Here is a 12,045-nt window from a genome sequence, read left to right on the forward strand (position 1 = left end):
TGTTACCTTCTGGCTTCTCCTTTTAGTGAGGCTGTAATACCTCAACCTGCCAGAGTCTCTGCTGAACTCTGTTACACTGTAAACTGTAAACAGTCATGCCTAACATAACTAACTGTCTGTGTGTTTTCTTTGCCAAGCTGAACAGCTGCCCATCCTGTGTAGGCTGATGCTATTGCTTTATGAGCTTTGATCAGGTGCCCCTGCTTGCCCATGTTTTGAATCAGTATGACCACCATGGAACTCCCTGCATATTTCCCATTATGTTCCCACCTAGACCTACAGTGGGGTCCAAAAGTCTGAGACCACACTAAAAATCTGGTGTTTTTTTCATTTAAACCTGGAAATAAACAACAGAAAATTTTAGAATCTTGAATAGTTTAAAGCAAAGAAAAGTTCTGACAATTAAAATGGAGAAGAAATATCTGACACTTCACTTCTAGGTCACTATTCAAATTGAAGGTAACATCTAACATTGATCACGTTAAGGTCTTCATGAATCTTTTTTTCAGTCTTAACTATTCCAGTGGAGCTGTTCTTCATAGACTCTCAGGTGGATTTGATCTTCTGATCAGAGGCTTTTACACAAACTTTCAGCTTGAGTGCACACAGTCATTAAAGCAGAATTAGAGAAGCAGATAGCTATTCTGCCTGGAGTTGTAACTCTTTTTATGGTCTCCCATGGCAGAAAGGTCATAGCAGAGGAGCCACACTAAACCTACCAGCTGTACTAGGCAGCAGCAATATAAGACAATGTCACTGGTGGATGATCACAAAGATGACAATGGCAAGAGATCAATTCAACTGCACAGAAGAAAGCAATGGTAAACCACTTCTGTACTTTACCAAGAAAACCACATGGATAGACACCACGGAATAGACACAACAGAGAGAATGATTGTTGAATCACAGTTGGAACTTGGAATGCATGAAGTATGAATCACAGCGAGCTGGAAGTAGTGAAGGTGGAAATGGATTATATACACATCAACATCCTCAGGATGAGTGAGCTGAATTAGATTGGATTAAGACACTTTCAATTAGGGGAACACACCATCTACTACTCAGGTCACAAACAATGACGATGAAATGGACTTTGCTTGGCTTTTACTGTCAACAAGGATGTCAACAAGACTGTTATTGGATACAGTGCTGTGAATGATCGACTGTGTCAATCCAATTTCATGCACAACCATTCAACATTACAGACATTCAAGGTTATGCCCCAACAATGGATGCAAACAACGATGGATGATCAAACTTAGGCTGAAATAGACAACACCTGCAAACAAGACATACTGCTGGTGACTGGAGACCAAATTAGTAGGGTTGGAAATAATATGGAGGAAAATACAGTTGGACAACATGGTCCTGGAAACAAGAATGAAGCAGGAGAACAACTAGTCGGCTTCTGTGAGTGCAATGTCTTTCATTACTAAATAATTTTTCAAGCAACCAAAACAATGCCTGTACATCTGGACATCACCAGATGGCATTCACCAAAACTAAATAAACTACATTCTTTGCACCAAGAGATGGAAGAGCTCCATTTTTATTGACAAGACTTTGACAAGGCCTGGGGCTGATTATGGAACAGATCATGAACTACTAATATCCAAAATTATGAAAATAAAACAATCAAATCATCAGATGTCCAAAATATGACCTGAAGAACATACCACCTGTCTTCAAAGAAAACTTCAGGAATTAATTTCAAGTTCTAGACATAGTTGACAGAGCACCAGAAGAGCTATAGATGAAACTCAAAGAGATCATTAAAGAAGAATCAGAGGATCAGAATCACCTGGTAGGAATGAAAAGGAGAAAGAAACCAAAGTTGATGTCTCATGATAGTAGAGTGGAGTAGTGGAGAAAAAGAAGAAGAAGAGAAGCCAAAATCAAGAAGGACAAATATATTTTAAGAGAACTAAAACATTAATTCTGGAGAGATGCCAGGAAGAACAAGACCAATACTACAACATCTGTAAAGATACTGAAAATGGGAACAAATGGGGAAAACCAAGTATTGTTTTTCAGAAGACACAGGAGATAAATTTCAGGCATGTGTCTGAAATCTGAGAGATGTTAATGGACAAATCATCACAGATTAAACAAAATCAAACAAAGATGGAAGAAATACACAGATGTCCTCTACAAAAAGATATCAACTGACAAGAAACTTTTGTTGACATCAGCTACATAGAAGACCCACGCTAGAAGCTGAAGTCAGACAAGGCTTGAGATCACTGGCAAAGAAGAAAGCCACAGGAATCAATAACAATGCAATAGAAATTTTTCTAGATTCTGAAGAAGATTCAGTACTGACCAAATTATGCCAACAAATATTAAGATCGTTCAGTGCAGAGGAACAAGAGATATTATTGAGGATGTCCACTGGATCATTGAAAAAGCCAACATCTGTTCCATCTACTACAGAAAGCCTTTGACTGTGTTGACCATGTTAAATTATGGAATGTCCTCAGAAAAATGAGAATACCAGAGCATCTCACTGTTCTACACTGATCAACAAGCCACAGTCAGGTCAGAAAATGGACAAACAGAATGGTTCCACATTGTCAAAGGAGTTAGACAAGGCTGCATACTATCACCATACTTGATCAACCTGTATGCGGAACATATAACCAGCTATACAATGGATGGAGACAATCAGAAGATTCATGAACCAACCTTTGAGAAGACCCAAACAGAAGACAGGATCTTTTGGAGAAACACTGTCCATATGGTCACCAGGAGTCAGAAATGACTTGATTGTACTTAATAATAAATTCATGTAGCTCTTGTTCAATTTTTATTTTAATATTCAGTGATGACCAGTGGAAGATGGATTCTCTGTTCCAGTCTTGGTTCCTCTCAAGGTTTCTTCCTCTTGCTCTGAGGGTGTTTTTGTTGCTGCTTTCACCCTTAGCAATGCTCTTTGGGGCTCGCACCTGGATTTTCTGTAAACCTGCTTTCAGACGATGCCTGTTGTAAAAAGTGCTAAATTTATAAATCTTGATTGAATCCTAGTAAATCAGAATAAGTGTTTCATGATAATAATCTGCTCACAGTATTCTGCTCTGTGTATGTAGAATGGCAATATATATATATATATATATATATATATAATCAGCTTTATCTAAAAACGTGGCAGCCGAAGAGTATATAGCTAGTCTTACATTAACATATGAGGTGAAGAAGAGAAATATAGCCACTTGTGATGCTTAATGTCTTTATACATGACTCCATAATAAAGTGTTTAATCGAATGTGCTGACAAAACAAGGCGGAACTTGGCTTCCTTCTTGCCATCCTTTTTAGAATTTTCTGGTCCACCTTAAACAGTGCAGCAGTGACATTCTGGTGCCTCAGTGCACTCAAATGTTACAGCTGTACCATTTATTGTGGAACTGAAAATTCAGAAAAGAAGCTGACTTCAGCCTTGTTTCATAAGCTGACAACGATGGCTGAAAGTAAGGCTGGACACAAAAATTCCAGTTGATGCCATGCAGTGGTATCATCTATTAGGTGAGCATCAGAGTTGGAATTATTGCTCTGCCATAAGCTCACCTGCTAATGTGAATTGTGGAGGGCTGCAGAATTAAGTAATTTAGTAATACTGTAATGCTAGGTAACTCTACTCTCCCGTTTGCTGTCTTTATCATCTGGCTAACATGATCCAGCTCACTGTGTCACACACATATACCAGCAACTTTTGTGATAATAATTCTTCAAAAGGAAAGCAGGACATTAGAGACCCTCTAGCTGAATTTGATGGTTTTGACTGTTGTGTTGAACATCACTAACCTCTCTTGGTAAAGGCCTCAGCCAAAAAACAAACAAACAAGCAAACAAATAAATAAATAAAGCATCAATAGGCAAAGGGTGCCCACATCCTCCACTACACGTGTTTAAGTAAACAGTGTGCTATTCCGAACTCATCAATTAAGTCAGCAGCTTACTGTAGTATCTGCAGTTTACATTCTGAGTCCTTCAGTAGTAGAGAGAGCTTCTTCACTGCTGAATCTCCAAGCTTATTGTCGCTCAGATCCAGCTCTGTCAGGTGTGATGAGGGGTTTGATTTCAGAGCTTTAACCAGAGCAGCACAGCCTTCACCTTTAATACTGCAGGTCCTCAGCCTGCAGAGAGAAGACAAAATGAATCACACAACTCAACAGACACACACACAATACACAATGAAGTAATGAGTAACAGACAACCTAATGAGAAACTGTAGAACAGACTCAGTTTATATCACAATACCTACATTTAGAGTCGGTTATTCATTCAGCCTAATGAGAAACTGTAGAACGGACTCAGTTTATATCACAATACCTACATTTAGAGTCAGTTATTCATTCAGCCTAATGAGAAACTGTAGAACGGACTCAAACGGAAAGTTCATATAAAATGTTCATTTAACTATGAAATGCTGATCATTAACTATATTTTCTGTCACCACCTTAACTGTGGTTTATCACATCTTTGGAAAGCTGAGTTCAATTTTCCTAGCCACACCCAGGCCTAATTACTGCCACACCTGTTCTCAATCAAGAAATCACTTAAATAGGACCTGCCTAACAAAGTGAAGTAGACCAAGAGATCCTCAAAAGCTAGACATCATGCTGTGATCCACAGAAACTCAGGAGCAAATGAGAAACAAAGTAATTGAGATCTATCAGTCTGGAAAAGGTTATAAAGCCATTTCTAAAGCTTTGGGACTCCAGCAACACACAGTGAGAGCCATTATCCACAAATGGCAATTCCATGGAACAGTGGTGAACCTTCTCAGAAGTGGCCTGCTGACCAAAATTACCCCAAGAGCGCAGCGACGACTCATCCAAGAGGTCACAAAAGACCCCACAACAACATCTAAGGAACTGTGGGCCTCACTTGCCTCAGTTAAGGTCAGTGTTCATGACTCCACCATAAGAAAGAGACTGGGCAAAAATGGCCTACATGGTTCCAAGATGAAAACCACTGCTGAGCAAAAAGAACATAAAGGCTCATCTCAGTTTTGCCAGAAAACATCTTGATGATCAACAAGGCTTTTAGGAGAATACTCTGTGGACTGACGAGACAAAAAATGAACTTTTTTGAAGGTGTATGTCCCATTACATCTGGCGTAGAAGTAACACAGCATTTCAGAAAAGGAACATCATACCAACAGTAAAATATGGTGGTGGTAGTGTGATGATCTGGGGCTGTTTTGCTGCTTAAGGACCTGGAAGACTTGCTGTGGTAAATGGAACCATGAATTCTACTGTCTACCAAAAAATCCTGAAGGAGAATGTCCAGCCATCTGTTCGTGACCTCAAGACCTCAGTTATCGCAAACGCTTGATTGCAGTTGTTGCTGCTAAGGGTGGCCCGACCAGTTATAAGGTTTAGGGGCAATCACTTTTTCACACAGGGTCCTGTAGGTTTGGATTTCTTTTTCCCTTAATAATAAAGATCTTCATTTATAAACTACATTTTGTGTTTACTTGTGTTATCTTATATTTAAATTTGTTTGGCGATCTGAAACAATTAAGTGTGACAAACATGCAAAAGAATAAGAAATCAGGAAAGGGGCAAACACTTTCTCACACTAGTGTATATGTGTATGTGTGTGTGTGTGTATATATATATATATATATATATATATATATATATATATATATATATATATGCTCTTGTATACCCAATCATGTTACTGACATGATATCCAGCCACCAGGTGTTTTTTTTTTAGTATTACACTACTTTACCAGCCTTTTGTTGCCCCGTCCTAACTTTTTTGGAATGTATTGTTGGCATCAAATTAAAATTGGGCATACATTTTTCAAAAAAACAATAAAATCTCTCAGTTGCAACATATGTTGTCTTTGTACTTTTTTCAACTAAAGAGAGGGTTTAAATGATTTGCACATCATTGCATTTTGTTTTTGTGTACATTTTGCACAGTCCCCAACTTTTTTAGAAATAGGGTTGTATATTAAGTCTTTCTTTAGCCTTTGTAAAAAGAAACTAATTGAATCTTTAAAGTCTCTTTAAGTTTAAATCATCACACATCTGTTTCAAACTGTTTGGAGTTGTTCAGTAATCTCAAAAAAACTTGATTACATTTGGTTTCTGACGCTGCATGACACACTGTTATTTATAAAGTACAGACAACATTGAGAATTCAAGATACTATAGATACACTATATTGCCAAAAGTATTCACTCACCCATCCAAATCATTGGATCCAGGTGTTCCAATCACTTCCATGGCCACAGGTGTATAAAACCAAGCACCTAGGCCTGCAGACTGCTTCTACAGACATTAGTAGGCTCTCAGGAGCTCAGTGAATTCCAGCGTGGTACCATGATAGGACGCCACCTGTGCAACAAGTCCAGTCGTGAAACTTCCTCACTACTAAATATTCCACAGTCAACTGTTAGTGGTATTATAACAAAGTGGAAGCGATTGGGAATGACAGCAACTCAGTTTGGTGGAGGGGGGATTATGGTGTGGGGTTGTTTTTCAGGAGTTGGGCTCGGCCTCTTAGTTTCAGTGAAAGGAACTCTTAATGCTTCAGCAGACCAAGAGATTTTGGACAAGTTCATGCTTCCAACTTTGTGGGAACAGTTTGGGGAGTTTGGCCCCTTCCTGTTCCAACATGACTGCGCACCAGTGCACAAAGCAAGGTCCATAAAGACATGGATGAGCAAGTTTGGTGTGGAAGAACTTGACTGGCCTGCACAGAGTCCTGACCTCAACCCGATATAACACCTTTGGGATGAATTAGAGCAGAGACTGCAAGCCAGGCCTTCTCATCCAACATCATTGTCTGACCTCACAAATGCGCTTCTGGAAGAATGGTCAAAAATTCCCATAAACACTCCTAAACCTTGTGGAAAGCCTTCCCAGAAGAGTTTAAGCTGTTATAGCTGCAAAGGGTGAGCCAACATCATATTGAACCCTATGGATTAAGAATGGGATGTCACTCAAGTTCATATGCGTGTGAAGGCAGACGAACGAATACTTTTGGCAATATAGTGTATTTTTAACAGTGTTTGGTCAGTGCTAGAAAAGACCTTTTCCAAATATCCTGGGATTTTAATGTTTAGCAGTCAATAGTGCCTCAAACCAGTGACTTAAAATGTGGAAGTTAATTGTAGTACATAAGAGTTCTGCAACTGAAATATTTGAGCTTCAATATCTAAAAACTGCACTGAATGCAGACTGAACCTTGTAACTCTAAGCCCAGAATATTCTGATATGAGTATACAGAAAAGATCATCTACATAAGAGAGAAATTATTGCCATTAACAATAAAACTGATGACCCATGTACCCTCATATTCTCTTACATTAATTTCTCAAGAGCGATCATGCATCATGTCTCTAATCTTTTTTAGCTTTAAAACAGTATTAGGTCATTGAGCCATGCCAATGTTTTTGATGTGATCTTCATTCAAACAGTATTCTTCTGCAGTAGGCATTATGCTGAACACCTCAATCAAATGCTTCATTCAGGATGTTGAATATAGCTGACCAGAAGCCTCTCAGCTTAAAACGAGATTAAAACTTGTGGGTAAATCTCTGATGTTCATCAGATATTGTATACTTAGTTTTTCTACCCAATCCATCCTGATCCTGTCAAATGACACATTTGTAAGAAACATGATGATGAATAAAATAAAGGCTAAACAAGTTTTAGCCTTTAAAATCACAAAAAAGACCAAGCTAAGAAAACATCTCAGATACAGGCTCAACTATTTGCTGATGCACTTTTCACAAAGTGCTAAGCCTTGACCCATGCTTGCTCATGAAGAATTAAGAATTTCCTAGATGGTTCTTTAATATCCAAACATTATTAGATCCTCTGTTTTAACATTTCACAATGTTCCTAGTCTTAAATTGCTCCTGTCCCAAGTTTTCTTTTAAATATGTTGTTGGTATCAATTAAAAGATTAAATATCTTGTCTTTGTACTGTTTGTGCACACATACAAGTCAAGGTAGATTCATGAGCCTCTGTTGTAATTTAATTTAATTTTTACCTACTTTCCTAACTTTTTTTGGAGTTGGGTTTGCATATTTTTAAGTGAAATTGGCCTGTAACAGCTGCACTGATGTGCATTCCTGCTTGGCTTCACAAGAAACAAGATGGATGCCTCTGTGAGGCCTTGTCTCAGTGTGTCTGAACAAATGAGATTTTGAGAAAAAGGTTAGCTAATTTGAGAAAAAAGTGAGCTAATTTGGCTAGAACCGCTTATAAAACCTGACCAAGTAGCCATCCATTTGGGGATTTTGCCACTTTGCATTGCTGTTTTGGCATCAACCACCTCCTGCAGTGCTACTCTTTTTATTTTCAGGAACAACTATAATATAGGTCAAAGAAAAAAAAACACCTGTCAATGAAACCAGTGAAATGCCAGTTGCGGAATATACACTAAGACATCTGGAATATGAAAGAGATAAACGATCCCATCTCTAAATATTTACACTCCTTAAGACTGCAAAGATTTATAAGCACTCACAATTATGCAAACTGTAAAAATCATTGTGACTTTTTACTTTCCAAAACTTCACCATTTCATTGTTGCCAAATCAGCAGGTTATATACTAAGAACCTTCATGCAAATGAACACAGGCACAACTTAACTAACCCTTGGAACCTGAGGCTCACACTTTACAAGGCTATTTTTTAGATTTCATAACAGGAAGAGTTTAAATTACAGCTATGGTATGCATATCATAATCTGCAGGATATACTTATAACTACACTTTTATCAAGATGCATCAACGTATAGAGAGAAATGCAGTTTAGAAAACACAAAATATACTTATCTTGATATGTTTTATTCTCCATGAACATCACATTCTGCATGTCTTTTGGTCCGGCACTTCGGCTCAAATCACTTAGCGAGTAAAGCTTGTGATCCACTTTAATATGATTTGTCAAAATATTCAGATGGGTTGAGCTTTTGGTGTGTGAATAACCATCAAACCATAAAACATGTTCTATGAGAGCAGAGCTAAAAAAAGCTCATTTAAATCAGAAGAGGTAGCAAATCCGTTTCTACAATACTACACACTACACACCACTAGAAATGTACATAAAACACCTGTTTAACACTTGCAAATTTCTTAGTAATGCACCAGTGACTGTTATTAGAAAGCAGAGGTGATCAGAGCTCAGTGATAACATACTAGACTAGGTGACAACATATTTCACATATTTTGTACTTTAAGAGGGAAACTTCTATGAAAGCATCAGCAATGATCTTTGATCTTATTTGCCCTCATTAGAACAGGATGATCAGGTCAGCAGATAGCTAACAGAAAATGATCAATTCCAAATCAGAGCAAAACGCATCAGCTTTCAAATGTGGATAATCTTTAGGCTTAAATAATTTTTAAAAACATTTACATTCAAATATTTTTACTTTCAAAGTTGTAGTTTTAATTACTGGTGTTTACTTGATTTCCTCAATGTACTCTCATATGGAAACAGCTCAGTTAAACACTGTAATGTGTTGAAAAAATTTTACAAAAATATTTAAAACCTAAATATTTTACTTCACACCTTTTTATAAATGAAAACTGCTGTTCCTCTTGCCTTAGTAAGTTTAAATGACAAACCTGCTCTACACACAGTGCTCTACATCTACTATGGTCTGATATTTGGAGTTGTGTTTAATGTGATTTCTGTATTTAAAATGAGTAAATCAGAGTTCCTATTCTTGCCACAACTTTTAAAACAGGTTTAACTTATTTCACTTAAAAAAAAAAAAATTAAATAGGAGGCACATTAGCAATCTGTACTAGCTTCATGAACCTGACTGTCCTAGTTACCATCAGACCTTTTACTTCTCTAATAAATAAGCAGAATCTGTATCACCAACTGCAACATTTGATATTCTCTTTTTGTTTTCTGGATTGCACCTTTACAGAAGTGCTTGTTACCCATCCTCATAAAAAAATGGCAATACATATACGGCCATAATAACATTTAGAATTATAGTGTGTGCGTTTTGGCATCAACAAGTTTTAAGAGTATGTGAGAGTGAGGCAGAGGTCACTGTGGTAGAGTAGAGTATACGAGCTTCCATAAACATTAACATTTACATATTATCTTTCATCTGTGTTTGTGTTTCGTGTGCATGTTTCCCACTTTTCTACATGGAACGTATATGTGAGTGAGAGACACATGTATATTTTAGAAGGTTACTGTGAAAGAGAGAGCATGTGTGTGTGAGAGCGAGAATGTGTCTGAGTGTGTAGTGAGATAGTGTTCTTACCTCAGTGTCTCTAGTTTACAGTTTTTACTCTTCAGTCCCTCACAGAGCTTCTTCACTCCTGAATCCTGCAGCAGTTCATTCCCACAAAGGTCCAGTTCTGTCAGTGTTGAGTTCTCTGAGCTGAGAGCTGAGGCCAGAACTGCACAGCTTTTCTCTGTGAGATCAAGATTACGCAGCCTGGGAGAAAAATGATGATACATCAGAACACTGCAATCTCTCTCTCTCTCTCTCTCTCTCTCTCTCTCTCTCTCTCTCTCTCTCTCACACACACACACACACACACACACACACACACACACACACAATATTTATATGAATTAAACCGCAGTACATTGAAGGAGAGGTGAATCACAGGCCAGAAACAGAAGTGCTCTCATTTTATTTACACTCATGTAACACATAAGATCACGGAATATACTGAAAAGACAAAAAATTACTGTTACACTATTGACTTTGTACATTTTTTGTTAATCAATTAATCATTTGTAATCAGAATGTTATAAATAAAAACACAAATGGAACACCTTACTGCCAAACAGCAAAAAATTATTATTCAGTTCATCACAACTAAAGCAGTGGGGTTCTGCCATACATCGGTGGGCATTTGGACAGCAACAGTAACTAAGTAACTGTATTTAACCCCAAAACTTTTTTTGTGTGTCTCTAAAATCAGGAATGAAATTAAAATGAAAAAATATTTCAGTCAAACACAATGATCACACGGTGTGGGGTGATGTCTTGGAATTTTCTAATATATCCATGAATATCCATTCACTTTATTTTAAAATGGAAACTTGATGCTAATAAGGAGTAATGCTCATTTTGGTCTGTGCTGATGGGAGTAATGTTTATGTTGTCCTGTGCTGACTTGAAGGAGCATAATGCTACGTCTGTAGCTGCTAGGTGGACATACTAATTTGTTCAATTCATGATCAATACCGAGATGTGACTCTTCTAATTCCTGCATTTTTCACTTCTAGCATGTGTTTTTCAATACCAATACAATCTACTCATCCTTCAGATCTAGAGGACCCCATCATCATCGCAGGAACTGCAATACCAGTAATCTTATTTATCTGACTGGGAGCCTCTGGGAGACATGTCACCGATTCATGTTCTTTCTTCACTCCATGCAAACTGCACTCTATCCCTCCTTTCTACAGAGGGAAACTGAAAGCATCAGCATCTGATCCACACAAGCTCTTTATTTTCTCCTCTCTCCTCAACCCTCAATCTTCTACACCACCCTTCTCTCTTACCTCAGAGTACTGTCAACTTCTTTAAGGAGAAAATGAATAGAAACCACCAGCTTTTTTCCTTTCTCTTCACTCTCTTCTTTAGTCCTCGTCTTCTTGTTCTTAATTCTCCAACCTGGTTTTCTTCTCTTTCCACAGATGATGTCCTACAGGTACTCAAATCCAGCAATCCAACCACCTTCCTACTGGATCTCATCCCATCCATGGACCTGCTGCCCTTCGACACTTCATATCATAAAAAGTTCCTTGTCATCAAAGAGTATTGTCTCTCTTTCTCACTCAGAACCAGCTCCAGGGCCCTAACCTGCCTGGCTTCAGACCAGCACACTCAATAGAAACTGCCCTTATAGCAGTGACTGAGTAGGTCTAGGCAGCAAGATCAGCCAAACTGTCATTGTATTTTTCTTGACCGTTCTGCAGCCTTTGACACGGTCACTCAGAAGATCCTTCTGTTTGTCTTCACCAGCGCTGGAATTTTTGTATATTTTTTTCACATTAGCAATCTGTACTAGCTTCATGAACCTGAC

The 12,045-nt window shown here is 38.0% G+C and overlaps 1 protein-coding gene across 1 annotated transcript in view; it reads right to left on the reverse strand.

Annotated features, from left to right (window-relative positions):
• The window catches only part of LOC118803636 (selection and upkeep of intraepithelial T-cells protein 6-like), a 102,312-nt gene that overhangs the window by 61,354 nt on the left and 28,913 nt on the right, over positions 1 to 12,045 (reverse strand). Inside the window, exons 9-10 of the mRNA XM_036564096.1 lie at positions 10,263 to 10,439; positions 3,956 to 4,132 (exon numbers count right to left, since the gene is read on the reverse strand). Of these exons, the coding sequence (XP_036419989.1) occupies positions 3,956 to 4,132; positions 10,263 to 10,439 (354 nt within the window). The remainder of the gene's footprint in view (positions 1 to 3,955; positions 4,133 to 10,262; positions 10,440 to 12,045) is intronic.

The sequence above is a fragment of the Colossoma macropomum genome, unplaced genomic scaffold (assembly GCF_904425465.1).
Source record: "Colossoma macropomum unplaced genomic scaffold, Colossoma_macropomum, whole genome shotgun sequence".
NCBI classification, from domain to species: Eukaryota; Metazoa; Chordata; class Actinopteri; order Characiformes; family Serrasalmidae; genus Colossoma; species Colossoma macropomum.